Below are 17,629 nucleotides of genomic sequence, written 5' to 3' on the forward strand. Positions count from 1 at the left end.
CTAGGGCCGATATACAACTAGAGCTCACCATACCTATGGACCACAGCACCACAGTTGCTGGCCACAGATTTCCCCTGGAGTGTACATTCTGGGGGTAAGTAGACCAAAGAGAAAGCTTCACCATCATGCAGCACAGTTACCCCATACCTGGTGTGAACAAATGGCAGATACTGTCCTTCCTCATCCATCTCTCTGGACTCAATGATAGAGATGATGGGAGTAGAACTCTTAGTGATGCCCTCTGTGACTGGACAGGTGAGCATGGAAAGCTGAGGAAATTTAGCGTCCCTCCATATGTGCCACCCCTCACACGGAGCCTGTATTTCCTCCAGGGACTCTCCTGATCAGCAATTCAGTTCTCTCCAGCTTGGCTGTGGATTGCTTTGGTCTGATTCTCCCAGGGTGTACACTCCAGGGGGAAACCCCCGTAGCTAGCAACTGTGATGCTGTGGCCACAGGCACGGTGAGCTCTAGTTAAATATCAGTTTGTTGCTCCTTGGTCTCAATGACCTTAGCACCTATTAGTTCTGCGACTCAGGGAGGGCAACAATTGAGGAAGCCAGTCCACTAGAGAGATCTGTATTCCCAGATCACCCTGAAGAGTGTGAATTGAGGTCTTTGCACCATGAATTCAAATATGCCCAAGCTCTCTCTCTCTCTCTCTCTCTCTCTCTCTCTCTCTCTTTCTCTCTCTCTCTCTCTCTCTGTTTTTCCCTCTCTTTTTCCTCAGCTGCTCTCAGTTACCTCTGGACCGAGCAACTTACTTAAGGCTGAAGATGGTGAGAGGCCATGGCAGTCCTGGGGTTTTGTGTACAACAGCAGAACTAACATGTTAACATTTTTTCTTTGTAGCCCCTTCTACTAACAGCCATCAAAATATATTAATTCTCTCCATCTCTTTTGTGAACTCAACACTTTAAAGAACAGAAGAGTTAGGCACATTTCCCAGATTGCACAGCAGATTCATGTCAGAGCCAAAACTAAATATAGGCAGGCCACTGGAATCCCACAGGCATTTTCTTCAGACCAAATTGAAGCTTGGTGTTTTATGACAAATATTTCAAAAAGAAAAGCCCTGACAGCGGTGTTCGCATTTTCCCAGATAGCCGTTGTCCTGCATTCAGCCCTTCACAATGGAAATAGCAGACCAATGTCCTAAAGCCTTATCAGTTCTTCATTCTAGAGCTGATAGTTGGTATTCTCTGAGGTGAAGCTGGGAAAAATGATCTTTATTTTTCATCATGGAATGATTTATAATTTTCCAGAGCTTGGCAAAACTAAGCCAGTGAATAGTAAAAACCTTTTTTTTTTTTGTGATACTCAAATTCCAGAATATTTAGTCTGAGTTTTCCTCAACAAATGCTGGATATCTCTTTCCAAAGATGGAAGTGGGTAGGAAGAGAGTGGGAGGGGTGGGGGCCCATGTTTGGACCTGATGGTGAGCCTACTCTGTTCTTAATCCATTTCCATACACACACACAACACAGAGAGAGAGAGAGAGGGTGTGCGGGTGTGATAGAGAGAGACGGAGAGAGACGGAGAGAGATGGAGAGAGGAGAAAGTGCTTTCCTTGCTCACTCTCTTTCTTCTGTTTGCCTCTCCCAGGGGCTCTCTGGGAGCAGGAGTGTTGACCAGACACTGTCATGATCAGGAAGCAAGAGTAGAGCATGCTGAAAAACCAGTCCAGGGCCTTTCTCAAGCCTTGGCGATGAAAGGGCTCAATGAACCTGAACAGCTTCGCACAGGAAAGTTCCTGCCTCTGTCTTCTTAAGAGCAAAGCATTCTGCAAGTTTTAACAGATCTGGGATCAAAATTCAGAATGCCTGACTCACCCAAGGCTTTGTTTGGGTAAAATGACCAGGTCACTGTCATATCTGCAATTAGGATGCTTTAAGGTACAAAAAGTAATATTTAAAAAATGTTCCTGGAACAGATAGACCATTTTCAGTACAAAAAGAATGATTTTGCCTTCGGATCCCAGGAAAGGCCATGCCTCATCATTTTGAAAGCACTGTACTTGTACCTGGCTGGCGGTGAGTAGAGTTGGTGCCCGAATTCTGGTCAGGGTCTCTCTCCCTTTGGCTCTGTTCTTCAGCGGGCTGCCTATTTACAATCACAGCACCTAGCCCTCCTGATTCAGTTAAGGTGATTTTGAAACTTCACTGATTCTTTGGAGCAGGCTGTGGTCATTTTCTGCAAGGGAGTGGGCAGAGGAGGAAGTGGTGTTCTGGGCAAAGAACTCCTTGAGATGCCTGAGGTCACGTGATGTTTTCTCTTTCTAATCTACCCTTTGAACTCTGCTGCAAATAGACAGGAGTTCTGTGAAGAGTTTAGTTTTCAAGATACCTGTAGCTTCAGAAATGACCAGTCCAACGTGTCAGAAAACTTGACACAATTATGTAGACTCTTGCATGCTTGTCTTTCGAGAAACCATAGGTGTTTGCCCGTGTGGCTCAGAGTTATGTATTAGTATTACTAGTGGCTTGATAGCAACTGATTTGGGACAGTCTTTTAGTGCATGTCTGGCTGTGAGAGCCCATAGTTCATAACTAATAGATTGAATTCTCTAATCCAGCCCTTCAAGGCATGGAGAAGTCCCCTGCTAAATAGACCTGGGTTCAGAGACCCTCTCTCCTCTTCCTACTTTTGCTTTAGGAAGGAGGAATATCAAGAAAACCTATATGCCCCTCCTGTCATCTGGGATGTTGAACTCAGGCAGGTGACTGCTTCTCTCAGTGGAAAATGGAGATGATAAAATCTGTCTCTAACATGCCACACACAGAGTGAATGGTATCATTTGTCATATTCATGATTTAAAAAAAAATGTCTAACTTGTTTGAAAAAGCCATGTGGAAAGCTACTATTTTATAAGCTTTGAATGAATGAGTGTGTATATGTGTGTGTGTGTGTATGTGTGTGTGTGTGTGTGACAGAGAGGGGGGGGGACTGTATTGACGTTAATGTCATCCCTCACCTCAAGTTCTTGATCAGAGGTATCCTAGAGACCCCAAACAATGCAACTTATTGTCATTGTTCCTAGTTGCCCACTAGAACTTGATGATAAAACCCTTTTGATGAAGACACTGCACACATTGTTCAGCTTACTCTACTGGCTAGCTTTCATAGTACTGTTAGAGGCTACGTAGGCCACTGAGATAAAAAAAAAGTCATCAATAGACTTACATAGATATGGCCCTGGAAATCCTGGGAACTGCAAACAATGAACCTCATGGTAAGAAATGCCCATGGTTATGATAGTGGAATAAATGTTATGGGATAGCCCAAATTTCTGATTAGATTTAAAGCCCGATCCACAGAAGGAAACACATGCCAGGTACTGTAAATGTGGCTGAGAACCCATGATGGGGTGCTCACAGCCCCCATGGGTGAGCTTACTCCTGTTCATTTACTAAGTGGACATAGTATCAAACTGTTCTCTAACCTTCCTCCCTGTAGGTTAGTGCCACTCTGAGACTCCATCCAAAAAGTTTGTCTGTACATTCGATGGTGGTTAATACAGAAACTCACAGCTGGTCAAAGTGCAGAAAGTAAATATCAGGGGGTGCTCACCCACAAATGAGGTATCTGTCTATATCATACTCTCTCCTCAGGGTTTATAGACCATTGAAGGAAAGGAGACAGAAGGTTTGTAAGTATCAGAGGTCAGGGAAGATGAAAGTGAAGTGTTGGGCCGTGAAAAGATAACTTGGTTTCTGGTGTGGCACAGGCCTCGAACCCTGGACCTCAATGAGGCAACGGCAGGTGCTCAGCCACGCCCCCAGACCCCAGGCTCCTGACACACCATTCACCCATGATTTTCACTCATGTAGGGCAATACAGCCCCTCCCTAAGAGAGGTTTGCATCACCCAGCACAGGTAGAAGGTGACTATAGGCCTCAGCCTCAAGAGATTTACATACTGAAGAGATACCTGAAGGCCAGAGGGTATAGCCAAATAAGTATTCCTCCCCAGACCCTCTTCCCTCCCTATTTAAGTCAGGTCCGCCCTGACCTGAGTGGGGGTGCATCCAGATCCATCTACCATCCACTATGAAAATAAAGCCTGAAAAACCCACAGACTCCTTCATGTCTTTGGGGGGCCCGCCGTGGGGGAGCCACGGAGAAGGCCTTTAACACTGCCACCATAGCTGCAGCGGCTTAATCTCTTGCCTGGAGAGCTTCTCTACTTTCCAGCAATGGGAACCTCCGATTCAACCAAGATAGCTGACCCTACCAAGGAAGTAACAAACCAAGAGTCTCACCCGGTGGGCTCCCTCTCCCTCTCCCTTTCCCTCTTGCCCCTCTCAGCTGCAGGCCAGTCCAGCCCGCATAGCCCCAGTCTCAACTCTTCTGTAGCTTCCAGTGGTGCCTGGGAGCCCAGGAGTCTGAGACCAGTCGATCCCTGCAAGCCTTCTTGTCCGGGGCTCCCAATCCAAGAGCTCTGTGCCTCCCCCCCCCCCTCCAGCAGAACTTCAGAATGAGATTCTCTCACGCCCAGGTGCGAGCCCCAAGGCATCTGCCCAGGGCCTCGTGGAGGGAACTCAGTTGAATTCTCCCACTTCTGCCACTCTGAACTGTGACAGACTGCATGGGGACCAACTGGTCTCAAGCCCTTGGGCTCGCAGATGCCGCTGAGAGGCCACAAAAGGACTGAGACTGGGGGTGTGTGGTCGCGCGACCAGTCGGCCCACAGCCGAGAGAAACGAGGGCAGATGGTAGATGGATCTGGATGCACCCCCACTTAGGTCAGGGCGGACCTGACTTAAATAGGGAGGGAGGAGGGTCTGGGGAAGAATGCTTAATTGGCTACGCCCTCTGGCCTTCAGGTATCTCATTAGTATGTAAATCTCTTGAGGCTGAGGCCTGTAGTCATGCCCTCTACCTGTACTAGGCGATACAAACTTCTCTTAGGGAGGGGCTGTATTGCCCAACATGAGTGAAAATCATGGGTGAATGGTGTGTCAGGAGCCTGGGGTCTGGGGGCATGGCTGAACTCCTGCCGTTGCCCCATTGAGGTCCAGGGTTCAAGGCCTGTGCCACACCAGAAACCAAGTTGTCCTTTCACAGCCCCACAGTGAAGTGATATCTTCTGAACTTTCAAGGACGGCTGTGCTTACAAACTCTCAGCAGCTGTAGTTGCCTGTGCAAGACTTGTACAGTATCATGCCAGTCAGCATTGTAGCCTGGAGAGAGAAGGATTCATAAGTCCCTACCCCTACCTGAGGAGCTATGGACAATTGATGTCTTATGAGAGAAAGAGAGACATTTTTTCTTTAAGAGGGTTGTCACTGGTAGTCACCTTGCTCCAGTGGATGGCCCCAAGCCCAGGAATATACAGACAGCACAAATTGGAGTCAGTTATTTAAAAAAAAAAAAAAAAAACCACACACAGGAAGTTGGAGGGATAGAGAGGTGGGAGGTGGATCAGGGAGGAGTGTGTCGGGGATGAATGTGATCATCAAAATACATCATATGAAATTCTCAAAGAATTAAGAAATATTTAATTGAGTTATAAATATTAAGTTACTAGTTTGCTGGCCATTAGGATTTCATCTGCTGCTAAACAAGATCAGATATTACATTCTACCTATTCTGCCCCTGCTGACTACAAACTTTATCTTTTTTTATTATCTCCTAAGAGTTGAGTAAAAGGCACTTCTTCTATCAAAGGTGGCAGTCCTTCATTCTTTTCTCTCCAACTGATGTTGATACTCGTAGTAAGCTATGGTATACTGATGGTCGGCTATGGTATACTGATGGTCGGCTATAGTATACTCGTGGTCGGCTATAGTATACTCATGGTCGGCTATGGTATACTCATGGTTGGCTATGGTATACTCATGGTTGGCTATGGTATACTCATGGTCGGCTGTAGTATACTCATGGTCGGCTATGGTATACTTGATTGGCTACAATTGAAAGCTCAACACTAATACTTCTAATCCTTCAGTGTGGAGTAGATCAAGCTTGATACTTAAGAGGCCAAATAAAGCAAAATTATTCTAGATCAGGGTCAATAACCTAGAGAATGGTGTGAGTATAACCTTGAATCATCAGAGTATAGCTAAAGATAGTTCAGCTGAAGGCAGGCTGTCTGTACTGGGCTCATAGACTAGTAGAGAGTTGGGCTTAGATGCTCAAGTCCCCTGCTTGACCTTTAGGCCTGATGACCAGCTTCTGCTCCCACCCTCTGATATCAAAGCATTTGACAGTTGACTTAATACTTAATGGAAGTGAGTCATATATTTTGTTTGTGTATATATGGTTTTGTGAATGACCAGAACCCTCTGTCTTCTGACCTAAACTACATCGATTTTCCAGCCATCTTCCTAACTAGTTCCCGTCTCTTTCCTCTAATGCCCAAGTCTTCCCTGTGACAGCAGGGCCTATTGTGTTGTTTATGAACATGTACCTTGAATTTAATTCTCTCTAGAGAAGTTCATTATTTCCTTAAACTGTGCACACAGAAGTATTGTGCCAAGGTGCTCAAAAAGATGGACAGGATCTATTTATAGAAGATGGTGTGGGAGGAAACTTGGAATGAGCCATGTAGGAAGCAGAGGAAGCCCTGAGTGAGAGAAGTCGCGAGTGAATGTGTGCTGTTGACAGAAGCACAGCTATGTCAAGGACCCCATAGCCTCAGGTTCAGACGGTCAGCCAAGCCTGCATCAGGAGACCAAGTGCAATGTTGGCAATGTATGCTGAAACTATCAACCATAGCTCTCTCTATATATAGGTGTTTACAGTCAGTCCCTTTGCTCCAGCTGTACCCCATAAACCCTGCTTCCTTGTTTATCTGTATGTAATACCCCCACGTCTTTGTTCATCTGTATTCAATAACCCCACTACTCTGGTCAGCTCTACGTAATAGACCCTCCAGGTGAGAGCTCAGACACTGTCCCAGGTTTTTGTCCATGTACCCATCTGTCTGTCTTTTATTCATTTTCTTACCACTATAGTCAGGTTCATCCCTGGAGCCATGGTGCACGTGGCATGGAGACTTGTCTTTGAAGGAAGGAATGACCCCCTCTTTCTGTTGGAAGGGAGCATTAGCAGTGGGAGACATAGTCTGTGCTCCATTCTATGAGGGTGCATTTTGTATACAAATGTAAGTTTTATGTATCCTATAGCCATGACAATGCTAGAAAACAAGTCAGTGATCTCTCCATGAAAAAAAAAGAGAGAGAGAGTCAAGACAGTAGTTGCTGTGTAACTTGCAGGGATCCATGTCTCCCCACACAGTGGGAGGATGTGTTCTCCTAAGTAAACATTGAGCCAGATTCAGTCTCTTCCTGATTCCAGATGAAACCATGATCATTAAATCTCATATCTTCCCTTTTGTCTAAGAGTCCCTCTCTGGCTTTGTAGTTATAGCTGATGGTGATGTGCATATGCCGTGTTTTCAATTAGCCACGCTTTTAAGGAAATGGGGAAAATAACAGATGCACTTCCAATTCAAGTTTTATTGCTCTTAAAGATATAAATAGCAATGTATGTTCTTTGTCAGCAGTGAGTGTGTGCTCTACAAAGGGATCATAGACTTTTATTTGTTATTTTTTTAATATATGAGAAACCATTAAAAAACTTTCTTAACGGATACAAAAAGTACACATTGTACATACTAACAGGCTACTATGTAAAGCTGGGCATGAGACCTCTAAACAAGCAAAGCAGAATCAGCCATGGATAACTGCGGACAGTGATAGGGATATACCGTTTGCTCTGGGTTGAGTACTGTGTGAAAGATTTTAAGTAAATCATCTACTCTAATCCTAAAGCTCCTAGGAGTAAAGTTTATCACAGCCAGAAAATTTATGATACTGGCCAGTGTCACATAGGTCAGGAACAATAGAGCCAACATCTGAACTTCAGTCTTCCTAATTCCAAACCCACTGTCTTAAACCTCTGTGCAAACTGCTCTCACACAAATTTATGTCCAATATCAGAAGCCCCAGTTGCTCCGGTGGAACAAAGTTTATGAAAAGCCCTCGGAAGTGTCAGTTGGAACTCATTTCAGAATCCAGACAGTGTTAAGACTCTGTTTATAACTCCACAGTAGTATTTTATAAGGTATTTTAAGAGCATACTTTTCACATGTCCAAATTGCCTCCGTGAAAAACATATCTGTAGGCTTCTGTCCAAGTTGTGATTATTTGTAATTGATGCTTTTGGATGTGTTTCTGTTCCATCATTTTGCTAAACACAGATTTACAAAACCACACAATTCCATCAGATGCTATGATTAGCAAGCTCCCGGGTTTCCAGGCGGTGGGAACCTTTGGTGATTTGGCTTTAAGACTCATGATAACAAGGGGGAGATAATCAGCAGAGCCTCTTAGAAGGGAGAAAAGGCTGCTTTTTCATCTACTGTTTCAGTGGAAACCCATTGTTTACCCTCCCCACCCTGTCATTCTTATGTTGGGGATCAACCCTGATCCTCTCACCTAGGAGGCAAGTGTTCTGACGCTGGGGCTGTACCCAAACTCAGGCCACACATTTTTGAAGCAATCTGTAGCCTGCTGGAGATTTGCTGACTATTATCCACTCCACACAGTGAAAGCGTCTCATTTTTGGAACCTTCTGTTACAAGAACAAACTTGAAAACAAGTGATGGAAATATTTTAGCTGATGTCTTCTCATTCATGTATACATTTCTGGAGAAGCCATGTAGCTCCCTTTCCTCTTCATGTCCCCAATATATATGGTGACAGGCTTTGCTTTACATGATAGGTACTATATTTAGTGAAGCCATACGTGTGTGTGTGTCTGTGCCTGTGTGTGTGTATGGGGGTTATATTCTGTTGACACATTCCTAGAGTTCTAGTCATTCTAGCCAAGCCATCATCTGGAAGAATCCCACAAAAGTTAAAGCTCAGTTTTTATTACTATGTTTCTAACCAACTAAAAATAACCTTTAAATTGTTCAGAGGAATCAGCCTTCATGCCTACAGAAAACTGAACCAATAAGCGTGACAGGGGGCCTCTGAGTGTAGTCACTGATATACGTGAATGAAAACACCATTGTTGCATGGGGCATGGTGTCATGCACTTTAATCCTAGCTCTCAAGGGTATATCCTGATCTCCATAATGAATTCCAGGACATACTGAACAACATAGTGATACTCTCTCTCTCAAAAGAAATAAATTTTAGAAAAGAAAATGTCATTATTATACGCATCATTTTATACAAAGAATATATGCTAATAAAAGATTTTAATAAAAAATCAAGACTATTTAACTAGACTTTTCAGAAGTCACAATTTAAAACACAAACAAATAAAATAAAAACACACAAACAACAACAACAACAAACTAGAACATGCATTATTTTGCTCCTTGGTAGATAAGGTGCATGTTACTATCAGAGAAATGTTCAATGTTGTCTAATTGGCTTTGTCCCAACTAATTATCTTTCCTACTGTGGTAGTTTCACATAAGGTTTTTAAATAGTCAATTTATTATTTTATGTGAATGAGTGTCTTTCCTATATGCATTATATGCATACAGTTCCTGCTACAGCCAAAAGAGGGCGACAGATCTCAGTAACTGGAGTTACAAGTGGTTGGGAGCAAGCATGTAGGTGCTAGGAACTGAACATGAGTTCTCTGTAAGATCACTAATTTCTCTAGAACTTTTATAACAAAAATGTGTGGTTAACTTAAAAAAAAAAAGACTAAGTTTGGTGAGAATGACCTGCCAAAAAACTAATTTCTGATGTGATTTATTGTTCAGTTACTAGAACCAATGTCTGAAGCACAGTATGTCATTAACACACATGTCATCCTTCTAGAATAATTGTAGTGGCTTCTGCACATTTATTGAACATTTACTTACTCCCAAGCATTCCATTAAGTACCTTATATTGATTGTCTCAATTCAAATAAAAATTCTATAAGATATTATTATATATCTATAAGATATCATTTTGTATGTAGAACATGGGAATCAACAATGACTTTTCCAGGGTCCAGAATGTCAAAGTCACAATTGAATCCAGCTATATTGAACTCTAAAGTTTATACTATGTATTATTAAGTGAGAGGTGAATATATTTTGTGATTAGTAGTCTTGTACATAAATAGCTGTTATTTGGGGATATGTTTACTGACGTCAGCTCATGTAAGTCTTACCAGTCTGGATGAGAAGTAGCAAAATGAAAGACTGAGATATGAGAACAGTGAATACTGTACAGATTCCCGGAGCCTGCTCTGCACTCCTAGAAAGTATACAGACAGCTGAAGTCATGGGTCTCAACAACACTGACGACCCTAAGAGCTTGTCTCTGCTAATAAAGCCCCTCAGCTATTAACCCGATCTCGTCAACCTTGTCCTCCCTCACCCCTGGATTAAGCCACCATGGGTACTAATTGGTTAAGGATTGTGTGTAGCAATGGTCCATGGTGACAAAGGTGGAGTAGAATAGCCATGTTATGTGGAAGTCTTACAATGTAGCTAGAGATAGAGCACTTGGCTAGCATTCACAAAGCCCTGGGTTCAATCCCCAGAACCGCAAGAAATTTTAAAAAGGAGATTATTCTGTTAATATCTGGATGGCAAACTTATAAGCTAACCCTCACAACAGACCAAGACAATTCTACTAGGTACACATGCCAAGCACCGAATTGTGTGCATGAGGATGTTTCCTTCAGGTGACCAACAAGTTTCCTTCAAGTGTCCAAGGATTCCTTCTCGTGATGGGAACCTCATGCAGAATTTTTGAAAATGATTGTGTTCTTGGAATTTTCTAATAGAGAATTATTTTTTTATTCTTTCTTTACATTGTTAAACAATAGAATAGATTTTATTAGTGAAAATTTTTAAGGAAAAGAAAGTTTTTGATACCAAATATAAAAGCATTGTATAGACTTGGGTGATATGAGCTCCGCAGTTTAAAATCTTTTCCTGGAATTTTAAGTGCTGCAAACTCTATTTTTTAATAAAATCGCGTTCATGTATGTCTAGCGAAACTGCACTTCTTTTGCTACATCAACTAATCTAAAAGGAACCTGTGTTCTTTTAGAGTTGAGTCTTATTCCTGCTTCATAAATGTGGAAATAAAACTGTTGTTGGGGGTAATGGGGAGAAGCTGCTGACTTCCAGACTTTAAATGATGACATTAAAATCAGTACCAGCATGATCTTAGATTTGGGAGGCAGTTTTCAAAATTGATAAGTTCTATAAAACGTGCACAGATGCTTCTTCATGCTGATTTGCTCCCTGCGTTTAGCTAATATTGTACCACTCCTCAGCTTGCTCAGCATCTGGGGTGAATCCATCAGCCATTTAAGCTCTGAGGAAAGCCCACCTGCTTCTGCTCTCTGGGTCTGAATAACGATAGGCCCTGCCTGAAGATAAGCTGCTGACAGTTCAAGCAGGGGTTTTCCTACCTGGCTTATCATTCTAAGTCCTAAACCACAGCCTGCCTTTTGATAGCTCTGATAATTAATCTGGTCTTCTCTCTTTCTTCTCCCTCCCCCCTCCGTTCTCCCTGTCTGTTCACAGGTTATCTTGACGAATCAAATTACGACCCATCTGAGTGGAGCCCTCCCCTCTCCAGCAGACCTGGTGTCTCCTGCTGATGACTTGTCCCTGTCTGAAGGTAAAGGATCTGTCCTGGGGAGACTGAAACGTGACACTGACTTACAGTCTCTGGCCTCCTGTTGAGAGCTGGGAGACTTGGCTACTGGACTCCGGTCAGTGCTGCTGGCTGGAGCCTGGTGATTTAGGCTTGGACATCTTGCCGGGCAGCTGCTCGGTTCTTGTCTTTTGCTGTCTCTGAGTGAGTTCCCTTTGAGGCATCTTCATACCCATCCATCATGCCCCCATGGATGGAGTCTTGTTACCCCGCTGCAGTGTTCCCCTAACCAGTTGCTGACTGTTTCTGAGACTGATGCTACAGCACCACCTTTTCCAGTGGCCCCGTGACGATCTTACCTTTTCTTTGTACCAAGCACCTCTGGACTGTCTAAAAGTGTGCAGAGGTTCCGTGTGCAGGCGATGTGACGTTCCTGATCAGCTTTACAGAAGGAGCATGGCAAAGTCTCCATAGGAGTAAATCTGTCCGTTTGCTCTGCCACCTCCTACTAGCAAAGGTCAGACTGGCCGGGATTTTGAAGACAGCAAGCCTTGGGTAGTTGGGGGATCACATCAGCAGCCAGAAGGTGGTTTCTAACTTTGTTGAAAGTCTTCCCTTTGACATTTCTGGGCTCTTCTAGTTGCAGTTGAATTTGGGGCATGGCGCTGTGGGCCCAAGCAGACACACACAGTCCTTCTAGCCCATCTTCCCTTTCTACTTCTGAGAATTGGTCATGATGGAAGACAGGAGACTTTCGGGCCTGGCAAGGCTCCTGACGGCCTGGCCAGGTAGGCTTCCTGGATCAGCACCATTTTAGTCTCAGCCCGGAAGCCCCACATGTCTGCTTCTTGGTGCTGTCTTTGGAGTGAAAGCTAATGATGTATTTGGGAAAGCTATGATGTACTGTGTCCCTTTTTCCCACACTCAGTGCTCTGTCACCCTCCTGCCACCTGAGCTGAGACCTGAACAAGCTGGAATTCACCTCTCCTTCAACGCCTCTCGTCAAATCAGCTTTAGCTTTCTTTCCAAATACATCCTTCATGTGTCTCTTCATTCTCTTTGTGATTTGTGTTGTGACCAAGTGATTTATTAAAACTCATAATTGGCTCATTTTAATAAGTCCTGTAAGACCTTCTGCTTCCATTCTGCTGTTTGGCTTCCTTCCAGGTGTCTCCCTCCTACTCAACGTCCTAAGGGTTGTCTCTTCTGAGGATGTGGTAAAAGAAGTGTGCCAATTTGAAAATGTTCAGGGATTTGGGTTTATTGTAACAGCCATGTAATACAACATGGGGTTCTGCATATGCAAAAACACCCATATTTTTTCTTTTGAGTGGACCAATTTCTAGAAACCCACTAAACAATGTTGATCTTTCTTAACCCTTCAGGGTCGGCCCTCTCCTTGCTAGTCAACCTACTAAGTCCTTGAATGAAGTGTCTGTGTCAAGTGTGCAGTCTTCTGATGCCCTTTCCTCTGCCTCTGGAGTAACATTTCTCTTTGTCCTCTTCCCCTCTCCCCAAGGCCTTCAGTCTCGAAGACTGCCTCTTGCATAGAGAGAGCCTCCTAGCCTGTACAATTGGTCTTGCTCTCTTCCTCCTCTATGCCTTCTCTACCTTCTCAGATATGTAAAGAGAGGCTCTAAGGTTAACTTGGTTGGTATTTCTTTCTGCTGCTAGAGATTAAATTTAGGGCCACAGCATGTTGTAATGGCAAGCCCTTTACCACTGAAATATATAACCAGCCTTAAACTTCCAGATTCTCAGAGACACACACTATGCTGTATTCTTTTTGTGTTCGTGCTTTATCTCAGTGACCAACAAAAGTTGTAGGCAACTCAACTATTAAGTAGCTATTAAGTGAGTACCATAGAAGATAGTAACCAGTACTCTGCCTATGTGTGTCATTAAAAATCGTTATAACTACACACACACACACACACACACACACACACACACATACACACACCCCACATGCACCATATACACAATATACACAAACACTCAAATACCATACATGCACACATCACACACACATACATGTACCTTATACATATACCATATATACACTATACACAAACACACTCAGAAACCATACCTGCACACATCATACCCACATATATACACACACAATATACATATACAATACACACACTACACACAAACACTCTCACAAACCATACATGCAACACACATACACATTTGTTCAGCTCTGAGGAAATTGCAAGAGACTATCTTCCTTCTTTATCTGGAAGTAAGTGAATTTCTTTTTCTCGGCTTCCTGATTTATATTAAGCAAAAAAGTAGAACAAAATGGAGGAGAAGAAATGGCTTTGGACTCTAGTGGAATAGCAACAGGAAGATGGTAACAGCAGCGGGAGTGCCTGGCTCCTCCTCAGGTAACTAACTGTTCCTGACTAGGAAACCCTGGTAGGATTGAAGCAGTTGAAGTTTTGTTTGTTTGTTTGTTTGTTTTTTAAAGATATTTTTCTTGTATAGCTAAATAGGTAAAGAGGACATGGGAATGTTTTTCCCAAAGTCTAAAGTGGAGTTACTTACCAGCAAGTTAAAATGAACAGATTTTGGCTGGGGAAAGCACTTGCCTAATACTCATGAGACAGTGACAGTCTTTCCCCACAACTTCAGACAAAGAAGTGGGTGGGGGTCATTTCTTAGAACATTCATTCCTGCTCAAATATATTGCAACGGTCCCTAAGTTCCTATGAGAGAGATGAGAAATACATGGCATAAAATGAATAAACTACTTGTGGTTTCAGTCCTTTATTTGGTCATCTTTGCTATGTGCTAACTAATGACCATGGCCAAATCTTTTCACCACTTTGGACCTCAGTTTCTTCTTCTCCTGTTGTTAGTCTGAAGAAGTGGAAGATTGCTTGTGTCCTTTTCAGTCCTGACAGGGTGAGGTGGGTCTACAGATGGGAAGCACCCAACCAGGGGTGGCTCTTCTGTTTCACAGAGTAAACCTGTAATGGATTTCAGCTGCAGAACAGAGGTCCTTGCTTAAACAGTGCTCACTGGAAAACAGTTGTGGGGTGAGAGCCTGCAGCCAAGAGCAGCCAGCAATAAAATGATCTGGGTTGACCTGAGAGGAGAACCCAGCAGGGGTTGATCCGGGAAATGAAGTCCCTTCTGCTCTGCTGCAGAGAAGGGGATACAAGTGACCTGGTCCAACTTAGCCATCTCTTCTGCCCAAGCTGATCCTGTGCTATTAATATCTGCCAGCTGCAAGCCCAGAGCATCCCCTGCTGAGATCAAAGGAGCCCCTATCTTAGCTGGAACAAGGTCATCTGCACAGGGCTATAAAAGTAAGTCCTGGCTGGCTACAGGGATGGCTATGGGGGAGGAGAAGTCAGGAGATGGGAGGCACTCTGTGCTCTTTAATCTCAGCTGACCAGCTGTTGCCCTCCCAGTGTTTGTAGAGTTGAGAGTTCTTTGTTTTTGCATTGCTGCCTCTGCCTTATTCAGTTTGTGTCTCGGTTGTTGTCTGGATTAAGCACACCCAGTGTTCACAGTTTGGGTCCCCAATGTGAGGACCTCTGCATTGAGGTTTCATTCCAGTGTTGAGTTACACGGCTCCAAGGTGGGAAGGCCAAAGAAGGGAGGAGTGGACTCGAAGGCCAAGGCCTTTCCCAACCTACTCCTGCCCTACACAGCTTGCATCTTAGGAAGGAATAAGAGGACACATTCAGATACTTGGCATTTTGCATCCTGCCTTTCCTGAACTATCTCATTAGTTCAAGAAAATAGAACTTTTGGGGGCCCATGCAAAGTCATCCCAGCCCAGGGTGTTTCTCAGTCTCTCTGGGTTGCATACACTTCTGTTTGGCTGTATGATCATATGGAAGAGATAGAAAGTGAATAAGGGACAGACAACCCCAGAAACATATATGGAATAAGAAAGAAGAAATATAGAACGAGGGGTGTGTGTCAGGCCTGCCAGAGTGTCCATGCTACCGTAGTGCAGCCTATTTGTATATTAGAATATATCTCACTTTGTGTATTAGAATTAAAATCCCACCGATGGGTTGACCTTTAGACCTCCTTACTGTCTTACAATAATATCAGGGCTGGAAAAGATTTCAGGATCATTGTTCTATTTGTCTAGCCCATCATTGCACGAATGAGAACAGGTAAAAAATAACGTTTTTTATTGTTTTATGTTTTCAGTCATTCGAGGCCTGAGTAGGTAGTGTCATTCAAAGCAACTTTTCCTGGTATTGTTCTAATGGTGAAAATCCTGATATATAAGCCATCTGAGATCGTTCAAATGGTCACTGCAACTTTTCTGATTCTTAGCTCTTGTAGTTCTTTCTTGTAGTGACTGAAGAGGCCAAGGGTTGCTGGGCCTCCACCACAGAGACTCTCTTTCCCCATATTGATCATTAGGGAAAAGATTTAATGATCCAGCTGCCCATAAATGCTTATGCTAGTCTGACCTGGGATTTGAGCAGAACTGACCAAGTCCCCATACACTGGGGCATGGTCGGTAGGTGATGTATCAAGATTGGAGCTCTGCTCAACCTGCACCTTTAACTTGCTCTCTTTTGATGGTTTGGGAGGATAGCAGTTAATTTTCAATACGGTGACATGTCAGGCCCATTTGAGGAGTCCCAAGTGACTTCATGAGATGGAAGACATTACTGGGCTGCCATCCCAGCATTCCGACATCTGGCATGTTGGTATCTTCTTATCTCTTTTAGTAGTCTTTGGTTGACTACAGCACATGGAAAGTAAAACTTGAAAGTGCATGGAAGGGTCAAAGACAGAACAAAAGAAAAAATAAAATGTGCTTCTTACCAGAACCAAGAATGATTTTTAGCTTTAGTGCTGGAAGCCTTTCTATTCCTGGTGCAGTCAAGGGAATTGATGGCTGATTTCATTTGCAAGAGAAAGTATTTTGGGATTCAAATTCCCTAACAAGCCACCCTTGCAAAAAGCTGGAGTCCATTTGAAAGATTATATGCAAGTGTGTGTGGCTTGTGTGTCTTTTAAAATAAATTTAGCAAGCAAAAGCAGCTCAGAATGGTTGGGGCGAACCGGGGACTCGTGGTTGTGAAAGAAGCAGACTTCAAAGCGTGGTATGAATTCTCTAGTTTTATTTCCACTCTTGCTTTCCAGCTGGCTCTGCTCTGGATTTACTGCAGGATGTTTGAAAATGCGGCTCCCTGCTAATCTCAGACAGTTGCTGTGATCAATGCTTTCTTTCATTTCCGATAAAAAACACTGGTGTTTCTGCTTAAATTGTGTGTACTTTCAGCTTTATTATTTTAGTTGTGATTTATTGTTCTGCATTACCCAAATTTGTAATCCATTAACCACAAACTTTTGGGTGGGTTGGTCAAGTTAGCCAACTCTCTCCACATGTTAGCTCCAAGGCCCTTCAGAGTTCAAGCTCACACTGGAGTTCATAGGTTTGTGTAGATCATGTAGGCAGGGATATGGGTGGACCAGGTTTTTGCCCACTACTCAGGGGTATGGTGCATGACTATAATTGGTGCTTTAAAAGCATCAGCTGTCCTGTGTGATTCTGAGGTTAATATTAACAACAGTTGTCAACAGCATTTAATTAGCATTTCCATAGTACTATAAATTGTCTTAAAATAATAAATGTCTTAGTCCACCTCAAGCAAATGGAGCATGAAGAAGAGAAGGAAACTACTCAAAGGCCATACCATGAGTGGAAGGGTGGTGCCAGGAACAGGAGTCACCATGCGTCCCATGAAACCTTAGATTTGGACATCACAGCTTCTTAGGAGTGAGTTTTGGATAAAGATATTTAAAGGACCCTGATCTTTCAGTTTTTATTCCAAAGCCACAGACATATGTCAACACACAGGGCGTTTCATGTGTTTCTCTTCACAAGGGCTCATACATTTGCCCACGCCACACATTCCCTGCATAGGATCTGCAGTCCTTGACTGTGCCTATATTACTTCCAGCAACTGTTTAGATGCCATGGAAAGTCTAACTTATAGGAAAAAAAAAGATTAAAAGCACACAAAAAAAAATGTGTGGTGTTTGGCTACAGAAAGTCTAAAT

At 43.3% G+C, this 17,629-nt stretch overlaps 1 protein-coding gene across 2 annotated transcripts in view; it reads left to right on the forward strand.

Annotated features, from left to right (window-relative positions):
• Rad51b (RAD51 paralog B) overlaps window positions 1-17,629 on the forward strand; it is a 502,623-nt gene that overhangs the window by 341,537 nt on the left and 143,457 nt on the right. For both annotated transcript variants that reach the window (XM_028789606.1, XM_028789609.1), the window contains exon 8: window positions 11,503-11,599. In XM_028789606.1, coding sequence (XP_028645439.1) covers window positions 11,503-11,599 — 97 coding nt within the window. The remainder of the gene's footprint in view (window positions 1-11,502; window positions 11,600-17,629) is intronic.

This window comes from Grammomys surdaster, unplaced genomic scaffold (assembly GCF_004785775.1).
Source record: "Grammomys surdaster isolate TR1022 unplaced genomic scaffold, NIH_TR_1.0 127, whole genome shotgun sequence".
Classification (NCBI taxonomy): domain Eukaryota; kingdom Metazoa; phylum Chordata; class Mammalia; order Rodentia; family Muridae; genus Grammomys; species Grammomys surdaster.